This window comes from Rana temporaria, chromosome 2 (assembly GCF_905171775.1).
Source record: "Rana temporaria chromosome 2, aRanTem1.1, whole genome shotgun sequence".
Classification (NCBI taxonomy): Eukaryota; Metazoa; Chordata; class Amphibia; order Anura; family Ranidae; genus Rana; species Rana temporaria.
This window is the reverse complement of record NC_053490.1, coordinates 204,593,838-204,613,391: the sequence shown is the minus strand read 5'-3', so window position 1 is coordinate 204,613,391 and position 19,554 is coordinate 204,593,838. Positions and strand designations below refer to the sequence as shown.

The 19,554-nt window shown below is 43.3% G+C and overlaps 1 protein-coding gene across 3 annotated transcripts in view; it reads right to left on the bottom strand.

Annotated features, from left to right (window-relative positions):
- The window catches only part of PPP2R3B (protein phosphatase 2 regulatory subunit B''beta), a 102,921-nt gene that overhangs the window by 30,387 nt on the left and 52,980 nt on the right, over positions 1–19,554 (bottom strand). For all 3 annotated transcript variants that reach the window (XM_040336272.1, XM_040336271.1, XM_040336273.1), the window contains 4 exons: positions 18,445–18,630; positions 10,137–10,240; positions 6,737–6,839; positions 6,405–6,479 (listed from right to left, as the gene is read on the bottom strand). In XM_040336272.1, coding sequence (XP_040192206.1) covers positions 6,405–6,479; positions 6,737–6,839; positions 10,137–10,240; positions 18,445–18,630 — 468 coding nt within the window. The remainder of the gene's footprint in view (positions 1–6,404; positions 6,480–6,736; positions 6,840–10,136; positions 10,241–18,444; positions 18,631–19,554) is intronic.

The window sequence follows — 19,554 nt, the reverse complement described above, 5'->3', positions numbered from 1 at the left end:
CCAAGCGTTTATCAACTGGATCCTTGAATACCTGTATGTTTTCTACAGGGCATGTTAATGATTTGTTAATACATGAGATGGCTGCGTCCACTGCAGGAGTAGCCCATTTCTTGGAAAATTTATCTTCCATAGGATATAGGGCAGAGAATCTTTTAGGTGGTAAGAAGATTTTATCTGGCTTGTTCCAATCTTGGAACAAAACTCCCTCTAGTAGAGGGTGGATCGGAAATACTGCATTGCTCTGAGGCGCCCTCAGTGAGCCCAAAGCTGAAACCGTAGATACCTGGAGATCTGGTACTGGCAAGTTGAATGCATTATGGACCAAGTCCGTTAAGGCTTGAATCCACCAGCTCTCCCCTTGGGAGACTGCTCCAGACTCCTCTGTATCCGGATCTTCGATCCCTGAACCTACTTGGTCCTTGTCCAAGAGGTCGTCCAATTCTCCTGAGGAAAGGACCTCCTCTTCTGAGGGTCCGCGCTCGGGCGACGGAGATCTAATCCGTTTACTGCCCCGCATAGCTGTGGCTATCATTTTTCCCATTCTTTTCTCCATCTCCTTTAAAGAGGTGAGTAATACCTCGTCTGTGACTATCTTAGGGTTGGACTGACCTGCGCCAGCTCCAGCCCCAGATCCCGATGGCCCCAAGGTTCCCTGTGGGGAAAGTAGCGGCATAACTTTGTCCGAGACCTCAGACTCTCTGGGGGAATCCCCACCTCTTGTACCCTCTGACCCGGATGCCATGGTACACTACCGAGGTACACCTGCTAGTTTATTGGTACTTGGAACTATAAATAGTTAATTGCCCAAACACCTGTTTGGGGGATAAAAAATGCTTCCTCTCCCCTAGATGACTTTTTTTTTTTTTGTTTCAAATCCAGGAAAGAAAAAGCATTCTGTCCCCCCTGAGTAGTATTGCAAAGAAAAACTATGAGATGGAAAAGAAACAGCCTATTTCTAGGCTTGAAAACAGTCTTCTGAAGACTGCAATATTCTTTCTGGCCACTGTGTGTCCTCGGCGCCCCGTGCTGCCGCTCTGGTCTTTCCTCCCCAGTTCCAATGTATTGAATGAGCTGTTTGGAACGAAAAAAAGGAAGGGCCGCCCCTTCCTTAAACCACTGACCCGCACTTCCCCCCTCAGCTGAACGGCGCGAATTGCGCCTATAACACGTGAACGCGCGCGCGCGCCTGCCGATAGGGGGGGGGGGGGTTGGGGGGAAGGGAGCCTCTCTGCTCCAGCTGGAACCACGAGGAGGTCAGCGTTCTGCCTGCTTGCAGGCTCTGAGGAGGAAGACTAATGGAGCATCGCCTGGAGGCTTGCAGGTAAGCATAGCTCTCTGACACACACATACACTTTATATCACACAGGCCCCACTCAATGCTTTTCCAACACTACAAGGGAGGTCACTTCTTATGGGGAAAAAATACACATAGAGCCATCCTATCTTTAAGATATGTGACTAGTTTGCCAGATGCAGCGCATAACTTTAGGCATGTCCCCTGTGACCCCCCAGAACCCCCTAAGAACCAAGTTCCGCAAGTTTTCCCCTCACTTACCTGCTCCATGGCGCAGGACTTTGCCAAGCAAGAGGCCCAATCTTCCCCCATCTCCGTGGGGATGTCTAGACCTTCAGGCCCTGGGTTCCTATGAAGGATCCACTGTCCTGGGCCCATATAGCACTCTGGCAACAGAAACATTAGGCACCCAAAGGTTTCTAAGTTCTGGGCCCAGGGTCCAGCTCTCTAAAAAGAAAAGCATTATGGGCTATACCCCAAGGGTTTGGGGTCCGGTTACTGACCACTTTAGCGCTGAGGCCTTTGGACAGAACCGGTAGCTCACCTAATCCCAAGGATGCGGAGGCAAGCTAAACCATGACCAACACCTAAGACACTGGCGTAAAAACTGAGGTACTCCTCCTATGGGAGGGGGTTATATAGGGAGGGGCATTTCCTGTTTGAGATTGCCAGTGTCAACACCTGAAGGTACTCCATATAACCCATATAGTAATGAATATGCCGCTCTGTGTCCCGTGATGTACGATAAAGAAATATGGGTTTATGAGATTTACAAGTCATTTCTCTTTGTTTCCATGTAGATTTTTACACAGCGTCCCAACTTTTTTGGAATTGGGGTTGTAATAAAAGTGAAATACAACTTTTCTCCATTTTGCAAGCACACTTGATTATGAGCCTAGAAAAGAATTAAAACTTGCCCTAAATTCCATATCTTGGCGTACAGGACAGGTGGAATATTCATACACCATGGACACACTATCAGTATGCATCTTCAGGTGACTGGACACTGGCAAAGCTTTAGAAGACACTCCCCCAGGGCATCTCCCCTACAACCATACCCTGCTCATCAAGTCCTCAGTTTTGTTACAAGCAATGGAGAGTTAACCAAGGAATGAAAGAGGGGGGGGGGGCTGTGTATGCCAAGATGTGGAATTTACAGGCATGTCAAAATTCCTCTACCTCAACTGTACACCAGTACATCCTAAAGCAATGAATAGGAAGGGTGGGCAACAATGAGGCAAGCCTAACTCTGCCAACAGGCCCAGCAACAAGGGTCAAATGACCAGCCTCAGAGAGTCACTGAGAACCCCGAGGTCAAAAGCTGCATCAGCAGAAGACTGGTAAAATTTAGAAAAAGTATAAAGAGAAGACCAGGTAATGGCCTTGCTTAACTGTGCTACCAACATTTGGGGCTACTACTACATCCACAAACACTGTGGGCTACTACTGCATCCACCAACACTGGGGCTACTACTGCATCCACCGACACCAATGCTGGGGCTACTACTGCATCCACGACACCAATGCTGGGGCTACTACTGCATCCACCGACACCAACATTGCAAGTTTCTAATGTGTCCACTGTCACCAGCGTTGAGAATTATTACTATGTTCACTGATACCAATGCTGGGAGTTAATATTCCACCTCTGACACCAATGCAGGGGGACATTGTACTCAAACTTCATCAGTGTGCATTGTGATGCACTGCAAAAAATGCAGCAAGATCAACATTTTTGTGTCGATATATGAAAAAGCGCTAGCATTGCCTGGCTCTCTGGATTTGCTGATGCCTGCACTTGAGGCAGTAAATAACAGATGTGGGGAATACTTGGTGGCCTTGGGGAGCCAAGTCTTGTGCTGAAAGGAAGGGTTGAACTTAGATTTTGAAGAAGTTTTAGAGCAGACAGTGCTCCAGGTTTTGAGGAGCAATGGGCTTCTGAAGATGGTGGTTTTGCAGGTTGTATGAAGCTCCCTCTTCAATGCAGTGTCAATCCGGGGGAGAAAACACTTCCACAGCTTTTGCTATCATTTCCTCAACATTCTCTTCATCTTTTGTGTCTTCAAACTCTAGGACTGGCTTATTAGGATCCGACTCCAGTTGAGAAATGGAGTAGAAGAAGAAGAATCACCTTTTTTGTGCCATGGACGAAGAAGTTTTACACAATGAGGTGAATATATTTCACGTTTTATAGGGTAAATGGTCTTTACCCTAGTCTCTAAATCAGGGGTCCTCAAACTTTTTAAACAGGGGGCCGGTTCACTGTCCCTCAGACCGTTAGAGGGCCGGACTATAAAAAAACTATGAGCAATTTCCTATGCACACTGCACATATATGTTTTTGAAGTGAAAAAAACAAAATGGGAACAAATACAACCCTCCCCCTTCATCATTATAAGCCCCCCCCCTCACAATCATTAATTGCAAACCGATCATGATCATTGCAAGCCCCCCCACCTCACCATCATCCCCTCATTGCAAGCCCCCCTCGCCATCATCATTGTAAGCCCCTCATTGCAACCCCCCCCCCACAATTATTAATTGCAAGCCGATCAAGAACATTGCAAGCTCCCCAATCATCATTACATCATCATCATCAGCCCCCCCCCCCCACCATCATCATCATTACATCATCAGCCCCATCATCACCATCATTAATTACATCACCATCAGCCCACCTCACCATCATCAGCCCCCCCCCCCCACCATCATCATCATTACAAAATCATCAGCCCCACCATCATCATCATTAAAAATTCACGCGGGCCGTAGTTTGAGGACCCCTGGTTTAAACCCCCCCCCCACCACCATCATTATCGTAAGCCAGGCCCCCCCCCCCTTCATCATCAAAAAATCATCCGCTCCCCTCACCATCATAAGCCAGGCCCCCCCCCCCCCACCATCATCATTAAAAACCCATCAGCTCCCCTCACCATTGCAAGCCAGCCCCCACCATCATCATTAAAAAATCTTTAGCTCCCCTCACCATCGCAAGCCAGCCCCCCCACCCCCATCATCATCATTAAAAATTCACGCGGGCCGTAGTTTGAGGACCCCTGGTTTAAACCCCCCCCCCCACCACCATCATTATCGTAAGCCAGGCCCCCCCCCCCTTCATCATCATTAAAAAATCATCCGCTCCCCTCACCATCACAAGCCAGCCACCCCCCACCATCATCATCATTAAAAACCCATCAGCTCCCCTCACCATTGCAAGCCAGCCCCCACCATCATCATTAAAAAATCTTTAGCTCCCCTCACCATCGCAAGCCAGCCCCCCCACCCCCATCATCATCATCATTATTAAAATAATCTTAAGCTCCCCTCACAATCGCAAGCCAGCCACCCCCCACCATCATCATCATTATTAAAATAATCTTTAGCGCCCCTCACAATCCAGCCACCCCCCCCCCCCCCACCATCATCATCATCATCATCATCATCATCATCATCATCAATAAAATAATCTTTAGCTCCTCTCACAATATAGCCACCCCCCATCATCATCATTAAAAATAAACTTTAGCTCCCCTCACAATCGCAAGCCAGCCCCCCCCCCCCCATTGTAAGCACTTCACAGCCTCCTTACTGTTTTGTGCTGTGTCAGTCTGGCTGTCACGATGCTCCCCCACTGTAACAGTTCCGGCGCGCTGTGTTAAATGTCCCGCCCTCCTCCTCCTCCTAGACCAGCTTGTGTGACAGACAGCACACTGGCTCTATCACACAAGCTAGTCTTCTAGGAGGAGGAGGGCGGGACATTTAACACAGCGCGCCGGAACTGTTAACGCTGTGTTTCACGGAGATCTCCGTGACACAGCAGGATTGCTGTGTAACCGGCCGGCATTGCCTGTCAGGGACGGGCGGGCCGGATTAAAGTCCTCCGCGGGCCGCATGTGGCCCGCGGGCCGTAGTTTGAGGACCCCTGCTCTAAATGGTCTTTAGGGACTAGGTTCCAAAGTGATGGACAACGGTCCTGGACCTGAATATCACCCTGAGGCCAACTCAACGCATTGCACCAAGTACCAAGTGGAGCGCTCACCCAGGATCCAGTGTCAAAAGCACCATTACAGGCTGCCCCCACAGCGTGGGGTCTGGCTACAGCTCCCCGGTTTTTACTGAGGTTGTGCTGATCTGGACACATTGTTTCTTTTCAAGCATTGGAACACAATGAGGACTTGATTAAATAATTGAAAGATAAAATACTACTAGTTAGAAGGGTGAGCTTATCTATGAAGGAAAAAAGGTCCTAGACCTTCAGACACTAGCACAAAACTGAGGACTCAAAAGAGAAGGGTAAAATTATAGGTAATATTATAGGGGAAGCCACCAGTGGGGGGGGGGGGGTGTACTCAAAAGCTTTGCCAGTGTCCAATCACCTGAAAGGTACACACTTGCATTCCAGATTGTATGAATACATTGCCTTATTCCTGTACTGTACAATTAATATATATTTGGTATTAGGTCAGTGTCATCTTTCATTTTAATGGTTTTGAAGTGGCCATTATGCAAACTTTTTTCTGAACTCCGTGCTCTGAATTGCAGGGATCTACAACAAGGGATCCCACAACTAGATAACCTGATTGTGTGTTCAGAAACCACTCAAGTGGTTGTCACTCACATGATCACCAGTATTAATAGTTGGCATAAGGAACGTTTCTAGCTAGTTTCTTTGAATCCTCTTTCTACTCATTTACAGCAGCTTCGGCTGTAAAGGGAGAAAGAAAAATGGCAGGCAAAGCCACGTCATAAAAAAAGGAAATAAAAAACAAAAATTTGATAATTGAGGGTGAATTATTGGCACTAAACTCAGAGCACAGTACTAAAAAATGCCTAATGCCTCGTCTAATCATTCAAAAACTTGAAAAATCTTTTAGATGCAGCAGTGCCTTTAGATCTCAAACTGCAGATATATAGCCAAAAATGCATTGTAATTTTTGTGAAATTCCAGACAAAAAGCAACATTTACAGGGAAATGCTTAGGCACAACTAATTTTAGACGTTCCCTAGAAGATGGCAAATCTTGCCTTTTTGAGTTTAGGTCTACTTTAATGACATATCATATCAGGAACCAAGCACGAACAGTTTAGAACACAGAGGAAATTGTTACTTACTGTGGTTATGTAGCGGGAATGAAATTCAGAGGCCTCTCGCAAAAAAGTTAAATGTGGGTGCGTGTTTACCACATCCTGTACAATAGAAAAGCAATGTAACATTGACAATTTGAACACAAAAATAGTAATGCATCTCTTCAAATATCTATGCATTTAGATCATCTATACCGCAATTACCGGTATATTTGCTCACTTTAAATAGAGAAATATTTGTTTTATGGCTTTGAATTTTTACACAGATACAGTATCACACTGGTGCTATACAGTAAATGAAAATCTGGTAACAGGAGCTGCAATCCACAACATACATAACTTGGAAATTCAATACTTACTTGTAAGAATGAAATAAAATCTTCTTGTTCCAAATAGCTGCAGCTAGGCCTGGCAAGAAGCTGAATAAACTTTGCAGCCTCATCATGGCAAGTGTGTAAGATTCTAAGGAATACAGTACAACCATTATAAAAGGGACAGGAGATACACTGTTGATTCGTTTCTTTAGTGCTGTTATTTTTCCAATGTCAACTTTTATATTTTTCATATAGTGCTTTGTACCCTAGAATAGATTCTCAAAGTAAATACACACCCACTGTAACAGAGGAGCACAGCTGCAACATTTCATTCATTATGGCTTTGTGGGAGAGTGCGCAAACACAAACTATTGTTAGGAAAACTTGCCTCTGAAGTTTTGGCGATAGAAAACAAAAATGAAAGTAAATATAAAAACTCACAATCTATTAAGCAGGACCCCCAATAGGTGGTGTTGTGACACATGGCCTACATGCAGCGACACATGGCCTACATGCAGTCACACTTTACCAAGTTTTGCCAACACGTCTGCTCTTATTACAATATATATATATTAAATACAAAGTTTTAGTTTCGGTTATCAAATGTTGAAAATAAGTAATTTTTCTCCTCCACTGATGTGCGCTGATGAGACTACACTGTAGGCCACTGACAGGCATCACTGATGGGGCTCCACTTAGACCCCTTTCACACTGGGGGTGTTTTGCAGGCGCTATAGCGGTAAAAATAGCGACTGCAAAGCACCCTTAAACAGCTGCTCCATTCACTCCAGTGTGAAAGCCCGAGGGCTTTCACAGTGTTAATTTAGTCAACTAAAACCTTTTAGTAGACTAAATGAATACCATTTTAGTTGACTAAAATATGACTAAAACTAAAATGCTATTTTAGTCAAAAGACAAACTAAATTGAAATTGGACTTCAAAAATGAACACTGGTCTGTAGTGCATGTTCATACCTTAATACTATAAAATAATAACCTTCAATTTTTCACTCCAGCAGTATATAATGAGTTTGGAAATTGTAGAGAAATGTTAACTAATGCATTACAATTTAATTACACCCATTCAATTTTAGACTACTAAAATTAGTTTTGGTTGACTAAACTGTACTGATGCATGAGGAGAAGATTGCCAATAACCAGCACTTCCTATTTACACTGATTAGCTGCGACTGGACACAGTTGATCCCTTGTTAAAGAACCTACGTCATATGCTCTTTACTGTGATCAGAGATGCGGCATGTCCGAGGGAAGTGTCACATTGAATGTTGGTCTGAGGGACAGAATATAGGACGTCCACTCAGAACAAGGAAACCCCAACTCGCCCATCATTCTACTATAGGGTGGGCGGGAAGTTGTTAGTGTCCATGTGGAAAGTGAATTGAATTTGAATGATTTATTCATCCATCGGCTGATGCACTTGCAGGGGTCCAACAGGGAAAGTGGCAGGGTCGGAATCCTTTTAGACACGATTTCCCTTTGGAAGTATCTCACCCAAAAATGAGATTTGCTACTTTTTCCCCCCCCATTAAATTAGAGCTACTCTAAGTCTAAACAAAAACTAAGGGAATGGTACAGTGGGGATCGAACGTTTGGGCACCCCAGGTAAAAATTTGTATTAATGTGCATAACTAAGCCAAGGAAAGATAGAAAAATCTCCAAAAAGGCATCAAATTACAGATTAGACATTCTTATAATATGTCAAAAAAAATTTGATTTTATTTTCATCATTTACACTTTCAAAATTACAGAAAACAAAAAAATGGCGTCTGCAAAAGTTTGGGCACCCTGCAGAATTTATAGCATGCACTGCCCCCTTTGGCAAGTATCACAGCTTGTAAACGCTTTTTGTAGCCAGCCAAGAGTCTTTCAATTCTTGTTTGAGGCATCTTTGCCCATTCTTCCTTACAAAAATCTTCCAGTTCTTTGAGATTTCTGGGCTGTCTGTCACGCACTGCTCTTTTAAGGTCTATCCATATATTTTCAATTATGTTGAGGTCAGGAGATTGTGAAGGTCATGGCAAAACCTTCAGTTTACGCCTCTTGAAGTAATCCCCCTTTGGATTTTGAGGTGTGTTTAGGATCATTATCCATTTGTAGAAGCCATCCTCTCTTTAATTTCAGCTTTTTCACAGATGGCATCGAGTTACCAAAATTTGCTGAAATTTTATTAAATCCATTTTTCCTTCTACTCGTGAAATGTTCCCTGTGCCACTGGCTGCAATACAACCCCAAATCATAATTGATCCACCCCCATGCTTAACAGTTGGACAGAGGTTCTTTTCATTAAATTCTGTGCCCTTTCTTCTCCAAACGTACCTTTGCTCATTCCGGCCAAAAAGTTATATTTTAACCTCATCAGTCCACAGAACTTGTTTCCAAAATGCATCAGGCTTGTCTATATGCTCATTTGCAAAGTTCAAACGCTGATTTTTGTGGTGAGGACGTAGAAGAGATTTTCTTCTGATGACTCTTCCATGAAGACCATATTTGTACAAGTATCTCTTTATAGTGGAATAGTGTACCACAACTCCAGTGTCTGCCAGATCTTTCTGGAGGGATCGTGCAGTCAAATGTGGGTTTTGAATTGCTTTTCTCACAATCCTGTGAGCTGTTCTGTCTGATATTTTTCTTGGTCTTCCAGATCTTGCTTTAACTTCCACTGTTCCTGAGGACTGCCATTTCTTAATTACATTCCGAACAGAGCATATTGACATCTGAAAACGCTTTACTATCTTCTTATAGCCTTCTCCAGCTTTGTGAGTGTCAACTATTTTCAGTTTCAGTTTTCTAGACAACTGCTTAGAAGAACCCATGGTGCCGATTGTTGGGGCAAGGTCAGAGGAGTCTGGGCATTTAAAACCTTTGAGATTGATATCACCTGGTCTTCCCAGACAATGGTTGAGAACAATCCATGACACTGGCAGGTCTCAGCTTTGCAAAGGGGGCAGTACATGCTATAAATTCTGCAGGGTGCCCAGACTTTTGCAGATGCCATTTTTTGGTTTTCTGTCATTTTGAAAGTGTAAATGATGGAAATAAAATCTAACTTTTTTTTGACATATAAGAATGTCTAATCTGTAATTTTATGCCTTTTGGAGATTTTTCCATCTTTCCTTGGCTTCATTATGCACATCAATACAAACTTTTACCTGGGGTGCCCAAACTTTCGATCCCCACTGTATATGTTTTGAGATGATCTCATAATTTAATAAAAGGGATGGCGAGACAGCCTTAAAATGTAAAGGACAATGGGACCTTTGTGGACAGACATAAGAAGTCTGTCTTTTTTGGGGTTCCCTCCCAACTTTATGCAGCAACATTTTTAGTAACTGGGATTTCAATTGGAAAAAATTAGTTACAGCATTGGCTGAAATGGGTTACAACACTTCACTGCTTTTTGAATAAAGATGACCAAGATCACTTACTTTCTCCACATAGCCACAAACTTGTGCACAGACACATATCCAGTCCTCTCACCACCAGCTGAATAAAATAAGGGAGCTTTCCAGTAAAGTGGACAGTCACAAGCCTAAAACAAAACCAAATATAAGAATAAAAGATTATTAAAAAGCATTAGGCCTCATGCACACTGGACATTTTTACAGCTGCTGTATTTGGCTTCAGACCTTTTCTGCAGTTAGGCATACTCCCCAGCATGTTATCCTAAGTGTCCATGCACACATAGGTTGTTAGTTTTCTAGCTGGAGGGGTTTTTCAGCTTGAAAACCACTACTACAAAAATTCTAAGACACCTTACAGCTACAGCTTTCTACAGCCAACATTACTGGTTTTTATATAACATCCAGTGTGAATGAGGCCTTACTGCACATTCACAAGCCATATTACATTTATACTTGTCCAGTATGGGTTTCTTGTACTGAGAGAGAATTGCTGTTGCTAGCAAAATTTCATGCAGCCTTCTTCCCCTCAGCATTTTCTGCTGTTCTTTGAAAAAAAAAAAACCTCCTCTGTAGTTATTTAGCTCAGTGCTGAGAAGGAATCCCATCTCCAAACAATTAGAGTGGCCCTGCACCTTGCAATAAAGGTAAATTTGCGGCTTGTCACCTTGAGGCATTGCCTCGTCCTTGGCTGTGTTTGTTGGTTTATTGGTAAGTGCCAGTGTTTTTCCTCTCTCCTGTGCATTATTTGCAACATTGTTTATTATGTGTCCATATTTCTTTTGATTACTATGTATACTTTATTACTCCATTTCAGATATGATACTCCTGATGAAGCAGTAGAGTTCCACAAAACATATTGAGAAATACATGTTCTGTGAGGACCCACTATACCGTCCTCCTGTCTCCTTATCAGAACACATTAAGTATTAATGACTCACGAGTATCGATATGGATTTTAAATATTGCTCCGGCATACATTTTGTATAGTATGTCGCATTTTGGTATTCTGTTTTTATACTTTTTTGTAAAAATAAAAAATAAACTTCTAGTTTATATTGTTTTTTGAGTGCATCTGTCCAAACTGGTACCAGGACAATCTATTGGAGACCAATAGGGGACTGGTGTTCTCTAAAAAAATAAAAAAAATATGATAAACTATAATGGGGGTAGAGTTGTTTTACGGATATGGGACCTAAAATAATTTCCCATCAGTAATCTCAGCTCTTAAGGGAGGACAGAAAGGGCACACAAACTTGTGACAATACCCTGGGTGCAGAGAATGGGCCAAATAGCAGTAACATATTTGAAGTGTCTGTCTCCTTCTGTGAAATGCAGGAAGTACCAAGTTCGGTAAATAGGAATATGGGAGGTAGGAATATTGAATACCTACTAATGCCAAGTATTCTCCTAGTCTTGAGAGGCAATAACTGACCTTGAAGATTCCAATGTAAACTTGTGAAAGCAGAAATGTATTTCTAGACACCTTAGGTCCAGGATAGGACGAACACCTCTGTTGAGTTTTGATATTTTAAATATTGCATAGAATTTTTTATTTTAAATATTGCATAGAATTTTTTAAACCTGTCCAACAGGACCTGAACAACCACTCTGTGGGACAAGAGATGGTTCAGAGAATTTCTAAATTTGACTGTCCTTGTGCAGAATTTTTTCCCCCCCCCTCAAACCCCCAAAAAAACAGCGCTTCGAACTCTATTTTGTACCCTTTTGAAATCACTGGATTGAATCCATAGGTCTAAAACATGTGTGACTCGAGGAATGCAAACTGTAACAAGTGTCCCCCCACTCTTAGGAGTGAGGTTGCCCCTTCATTGTGGAGAGGGCTTTGTGGCAATTCTTGCACTAAAAAAGGAAGGGCTGAAATAGGTTTTTGGAGACGAAGCCTAAATAGAGTGATGTGAGGAGGTAAGGAAAGTAACCTTTCATTGATGAAAGGTGCCTCACCAAAGAGACATCCTGCTTCAAAAAGCATAAGGGGTCTTTTTACAGGCAGCATCAGCCGACCAGGCTTTCAGCCGAAAGATTCTGTACACACGGACAGAAAGGAGAACCATTCTTGAAAATTTGTGTTGTGTATGCTCTAGTGCAGATATCACTAAATGGCGGACTGCGGTCTGGGTCAGGCCCCAGTCACTGTTCCATTCGGCCTGGCCACAGCCCCACAATTTAGGAGCATGACCAGCTGCCCTCTCTGCAGTCACCCTTATCGAGTTATTGGTGGCTGGACAGCTCTGCATGGACGGCAGGAGGAGGACATCGGAGGTAATACAACTCTGGATGGACGGTGGTGGCTGCAAAATTAACTAGCAGGTGACCGATTGCTAGCAACCAATCACAAGCTGGTTACCAGGAAAAGTCATGCAGCTCCTGCCCTCCCGCCAATGTCCCCCTCCTGTCTCCTGGAGTACAGCTGTCCTACCTCCGACGTCCGCAATAGATGTGCCACCTGCCCTGTGTAGGTAGGACATTAAAGAGTCGTCACTATTGTGAAGGAAGCCGGGATGATGTGAAGGGGGGGGCGAGGCAGGAATATGGAAGGGGGGGGGGGAGCCGAGGACAAGAATGTAAAGGGTGGGCACACGAATGTAGGAGAGTAAAGGAAAGTTAAGGGTGAATGAGGACAGGAATGTGAAGGAGGAGGGGGTGATATAAGGGGGAATGAGGTAGCAATCAATGTAAAAGGGCGGTGAGGAAAGGAATGTGAAGGAGAAGGGGGTGGTGACAGCGATGTGAGGGGAGCGAGATGAAAGGGGGCTGAGGACAGTGATGTGAAGGAGGAGGGGGCTGATATAAAGGGGACAGAGAACAGGAATGTGGTGGGGAGGTGATATTAATGGGGGGGAGTGATGTGAGGGGGGTTGAAGACACTACTGTAAAAGAGGGCTGTGATGTGCAGGGGGGGGCTGAGAACACTGTTCTGACATGAAGGCACTGAGGCAAGGTTTATATCACTGCCATCTGCGTTTTGCTTGTAGGCCGTTTTACATGCAGAAAAATAAGTCCCTGACCCCCTTTTTGTTTATTGCCATGCACCAAGCTAGTTTGGCGGTCACGAAAATGTGCAGCGTTTGCTCGATGCTTCAAGGTGCCATTAGGAATAAAATATGCGATTCGGACCTACGCTGGAAGAAAATTTTAGCGATTGGACCTCCATGAATTAAAATGTAATACCCCTGTTCTAGGGCATCAACACAAAACAGTAAGGCTGTATTTTTAAATGTTCTACCTGGGTTCTGTCCTGAAAGACAGGATCCAGTTGAGCATTCAGTCTAGGTTCACATCTATGGAGGTTGATGCGTTCTCCAGGCATGTTTTGAGGTGCGTGTTTTTAAACCCACGATTTTGCATGCATTTTGTGTTTTTTCATCTCCCTTTAAAAACACTGTACATAGCTGGTTTCTAAGAAGCGGAGCGGGAAGCCGGTAGCCATATCCTTAACCACTGATAAATCATGAGCTTCAGCAGGGCTCCCCACCCCAAAGTGCCCCCTTCCCAAACCATACCAGGCCACATGCCCTCAACATTAGAGGGGGGGCCCCCCAAAACCCCTCGCTTGTCCCCATGTTGATGAGGACAATGGCCTCTTCCCCACAACCCTGGGCCATGGTTGTGAGGGTCTGCAGGAGCGGGCTTATTGTAATCCAAGATTCATAGTCATTGACGACACCGCGGGACCCGAAATAAAAAAAATGCTCTGCTCTCCACAAGCACTACCCTCTGTGTGACATTTCTAAAATATCTGTGGGATGGTGCCACCCGGTGATGTCACCGGGTGGCACTGCCCCCGAGACACTGTTGGGGCAGGCAGACAGAAAAAGCATTTGTAGTGAGCGGAGCCTCCCCCCCCCCCCCCCCGGTTTCGGGGTCTGGAGGCATTGTGATTGACAATAGATCTACATGGGGGAAATAGTTTATATTTTAATAAAGGAATTCTGAAAAACGTATATGGTCTTTATTCACTTTTACATGGGATGGGGGGGAATGATCTGGTGGCCCCCTTGTGAAAGGGGGATTTCAGATTCCGATAAGCCTCCTGCCTGCGGATCCCCACAACCACAGCCAAGAGGCCCTTGTTCTTAGGGATGGGGGCTCTGCTGAGGTCATGTGGCCTGACAGTGCGGGGGGGGGGGGGTTGTGCGCTTGCTTACATAATGTTCTGGTATGGATTTGGGGGGGGGGGGACCCCACGCCATTTTATTTTTAAATTTTGGGGTGGTATGGATTGGGGGGGCGGGACCGACCCCACACCGTTTTTTTCCCATACATTTTTTAGCCACAAATCTTTTTATATTCAGCGGTCAGCAGGAAACCCGGTTGATGACTCATTGGTTAAGATGCAGGGGCTGGCTTTCGGGCCCACTCCTTAGCAACCAGTGTAAATAGTGCATAAATTGCAAAATGAAATGTGGGTTGGAGTTTATGAAAAAAATTAATTAATTATTCACACTCAAGACAGAACATAGGGAAAACAAGCTAAATGCTGGTCTCTGGGCCAAAAGAAGCCATTACAAAATGCCCATACATAGCCCTGTAGAAATGACATTTTGCAATACAATTTCATGATAGAATGCAGGCCTGTACGGGTGCTGAGAAATCCTCCTATTAATCACATGAGCTGTATTTATCTTCCACACTATCTTGGGAATATGTCCCACTAGGGAATTCTGGCATGGCCTGCAGAAGTATTAAACAAAGTGCAAGACGACAAAAACAAAGCACATTCCTTCCATTATTTTCAGCTGAGCTCTTTCAAATACACTAACATTACAAACCTTAATGCATGCTACCAGTGTTGAGCCTATCATTCCATTTATAAAAGTTTGTTGTGAGAAATATGTATTCTGCAGCTGCTTAATTCTCCTTTTGAAAAACACTAGTGCTTGGCTGTCAGGCAAACCCAAACGCTCCAGAGTTACAATAGCTACGTAGACCAGGAGTCTCAATTAAACTTTCCTGCATGCACTCAAAAAAGTGTTGAAGGCGGGGACAGGCAAGAAGCTAGCATTTTTAGAATGAATCCTCAGTGACATTTCCTTGGAAGTTGTCTCTTTAATAAACTGCCTGTTTAGTAAAAGCCAGCAGGTTGTGCAGTTCTGCTATGTGCAGGTCAGTATTCACAACCGTGGCACTTTGTACTGTACTGCTGAGATAGCCAACTTCCAGAGGGATGGATTTCTGCCCTGTCCAGGTCAAACAGAGAATACTTAAAGCACAGAGGAGTGTCAGGGAACGCTTGGTCCAAGTCAACTGCAGGAGCTAAACATAGACACCAAATTCTTAACAGGTGGCTTTAGAAGCTTTCACCAAACTCTACACTGCATGTTTCATATACTAAATATTTACAGCTATTGTTGGTTTCAGATTAAAAATCTAAGAGTAATTTCTGAAATCTACATATCAAAATGGTATCCGAAGAAACTATTATGTCATATTCTGCATTTTAGACCATAAAGCTTAAAGCGGGGTTCCAACCACAATTAGCATTTTTTAAATGCATGTCCTCTCATCATGCGTTTTTATAATATAAATCCAGTCACTTACTATTTTACAGTCCGCCGCCGCTCCGCATAGTTATTCAAAAAAAAAAGATAGTTTATAAACTATGTCCACACCGTTGTCATTTTGCTTGTGGGCATTGTGAAACCCACAAGCACTTACTTCCTGGAAGTCTTGGATGGCGAGTGATAATTGGGAAGCGCACTGCATCCTGGGAAATTATGACACACATTTCCCAGGAGCATTAGAGGGAGATGTCAGGATCCTAGGTGATTCCAAAGGCAGATTTTGTGGGACTGCATAGCAACAGGCATTTCCAGATGAGTAAAACAATTTTTTTGTCTTTTTTAGGTCTAATGAGCACAATAATGAAAAAAAATGTTGGGATGGAAACTCCACTTTAAAATCAATTGACAACATATCTCAGAAAAAGACTGCAAAGTGTAGCAGTAAAATAACACTAAATACCTTACTTATCTAAACTTTGCTGAACCAAAAGGAATTCATGACGTTATTCGTACTCAAATTTTTCTTCCTAAAGATTACCATCATGTATTGATAATCTATCTAGCCAGTGTCCACATACGTAATATTCAGGTCTAAAGAGGCCGGCTTGTCTACCACAGAACTAGAAAAAACATTCCTACTGGGGCTGCAACTAACGATTCATTTCATAATCGATTAGTTGGCCGATTGTTTAAAAAAGCGTGGGGTATAAATTTATGTAGTTAAGTTTAAAAAAAAGGCAATTTTTTTTTTTTTAAATATCTATCTCTATGCAGTGGTAAATATAAATTGTATGGAGAATGAGAATAAAAGACAGGCAAGATATACTGTATATACTATTAGAGGAGATATACTGTAAATACTATTAGACCCCTTTCACACTGAGGCACTTAGCAGGCGCTATAATGCTAAAAAAAAGCACCTGCAAAGCACTTAGAGCGGCTCCATTCACTCCAGTGTGAAGGCTTTCACACTGGAGTTGGTGCGCTGGCAGGACAGTAAAAAGAGTCCTGCTAGCCGCATCTTTGAGGCCAAGTAGGAGCAAACCACCGGCAAAGCGTCGCTACAGCGTGCCGATCAATTATGAAAATAGTAATCTATTAATTTGATCAATTGATTAGTTGTTTCAGCACCGATTCCTACCATTTATGAAGTAGCAGTGCATCTTCTCTAGATTTAATCTCCATAAGAAACCCTTGTAGAAGTGCAAACACAGGTTTTTAAAAGGATCAGTTGGATTCATTTAATTCATGCCGACATATAAAAAATACAAAATAAATAAATCGCACATTTTCATAGCTGCGCATTATGGTTGCATACATTTACGTGCATAGTTATTGTTCCATGCTAGATGTACATACACCAGCTCAGAGACAACTTGTGTTGGGAATATGTATGCATGTACGGTGTGGTGTATAGGTTATCGATAAGGCCGAGGAAGAAAAAGAAAGAAGGCCGAGGAAGAAAAAGAAAGAAGGCCGAGGAAGAAAAAGAAAGAAGGCCGAGGAAGAAAAAGAAAGAAGGCCGAGGAAGAAAAAGAAAGAAGGCCGAGGAAGAAAAAGAAAGAAGGCCGAGGAAGAAAAAGAAAGAAGGCCGAGGAAGAAAAAGAAAGAAGGCCGAGGAAAGGAAAAAGGAAAGGAAAAAGGAAAGGGAAAAGGAAAGGGAAAAGGAAAGGAAAAAGGAAAGGGAAAAGGAAAGGGAAAAGGAAAGGGAAAAGGAAAGGGAAAAGGAAAGGAAAAAGGAAAGGGAAAAGGAAAGGGCCGAGGAAGAAAAAGAAAGAAGGCCGAGGAAAGGGAAAGGGAAAAAGGAAAGGGAAAAAGGAAAGGGAAAAAGGAAAGGGAAAAAGGAAAGGGAAAAAGGAAAGGGAAAAAGGAAAGGGAAAAAGGAAAGGGAAAAAGGAAAGGGAAAAAGGAAAGGGAAAAAGGAAAGGGAAAAAGGAAAGGGAAAAAGGAAAGGGAAAAAGGAAAGGGAAAAAGGAAAGGGAAAAAGGAAAGGGAAAAGGAAAGGGAAAAGGAAAGGGAAAAGGAAAGGAAAAAGGAAAGGAGAAAGGAAAGGGGAAAGGAAAGGGGAAAGGAAAGGGGAAAGGAAAGGAAAGGCATTTTGATTCTTCCTATAGGTCAAATAGACAAGCCAAGGGGTTTTGTGGTTTTCAAGGGATCTCTCATCAAAACTAGAGAAATGCAAGCAATATACAGAATATAACTGATCAGCACATAATCAGAAGTTTTATTTCTGTATGATGAATGATTTTTAGCAGTCCTGATCTAATGAGAACCCCCAAACACCCCTGAAACATGCACTGTTGTGAAAAACAATTTGGACTCTATATATTTGGAGTGGAGTTCCCATTTTAAACCTTTTGCTTAGCTCCCAGGGCACCTTTCTTGCACAGGAGATGACCAATTTTACTCTTACAAGTAACCGACCATGCCTCACTAATCACAATTTAAAATCCAGCATCGCTCACCAGCACCCTTCAAAAGTAAAAGCAGTCAGTTTAATAGATATCCCTCCGAAATCTTGTAAGCAGCTCCAGGGGTGTCAAACTGGTGGCTCTCCAGCTCTTGCAGAACTACAAGTCCCATCATACCTCTGCAAGTCAGCCTCGCATAGCCTCATGGGATTTGTAGTTCTGCAACAGCTGGAGGGCCGCCAGTTAGACACCTGTGAGCTATACGGTTACACAGGAATATAGTTGATTTTTTACCAAATGGCAAGAAAAACAACAGTATGTGAGCACACAACTTAATGTTTTTTACAAGACAAAAAAAAGCATATGTCAGAGCCTAGCATTTAAAACATGAAAAAATACCTTAGCTACTTTTCCCATATCTTCAAGTGTTGCCCTCTCATTCGGAAAAGCTGAAAAAGTGTTTTCAATTGTCAAAATGATAGCATCTATATTGACATTTGCCTTTGGACATCCTTTAGGAAAGTAAAATTTTGGAATGTTCTGGCTCAAGATGGGTGTTCTTGGCTCTTCTCTACTTGGCGGTGCCTAAAATAAGATAAACACATTAATGACCTTTTGATCTTGATTTTTTTTTAAAAGGTAATTTAAAGCTGCTGGCACACTAATACATAGATCTACCGTATTTTCCGGCGTATAAGATGACTTTTTGCATCCAAAATCATGCCACAAAAGTCGGGGGTCGTCTTATACGCCGGGTACCTGTCTGTCAGACGGCAGCCATCCATTATTCAAAAGCTGCGCCTCCTCCTCAGGCTGTTCCGTGATAGGCGGAACACTAATTTTCCCAGCAGAGCCTCTGTTCAGTTTTCCGCCCATCACGGATGCCTACTCATCCTCGGCCTCGGACGAGAGGACATCCGTGATAGGCGGAACACTGAACAGAGGCTCTGCTGGGAAAATTAGTGTTCCGCCTATCACGGAACAGCCTGAGGAGGAGGCGCAGCTTTTGAATAATAGATGGCCGCCGGCTGGCATACTCTGCAAACAGGAGAAGGTAGGGAGATCGTCGAGGCAGGGAATGGAACAGTGAGGTCGGCAATGGCACAGTGAGGCATGTAATAATGGCACAGTGAGGCATGTAATAATGGCACAGTGAGGCATGTAATAATGGCACAGTGAGGCATGTAATAATGGCACAGTGAGGAATGTAATAATGGCACAGTGAGGCATGTAATAATGGCACAGTGAGGGGTCGTCTTATACAGCGAGTATATCCCAAAACCAACATTTTAGCTGGAAAATTATCATATAATCGTCTTATATGCCGGCAAATACGGTAACATGTTTGGTCTTAAAGAAGAAGTACCAATATCTGCATTACTAGCTGTACATTCAACAAGAAAAAAAAAAAAAAAAACAAACACACACACACACACACACACACACACACACACACAATAACGCGCATTAAGGCAGCACAACATTCATTTTCTTTTACAAAAAGGCGCA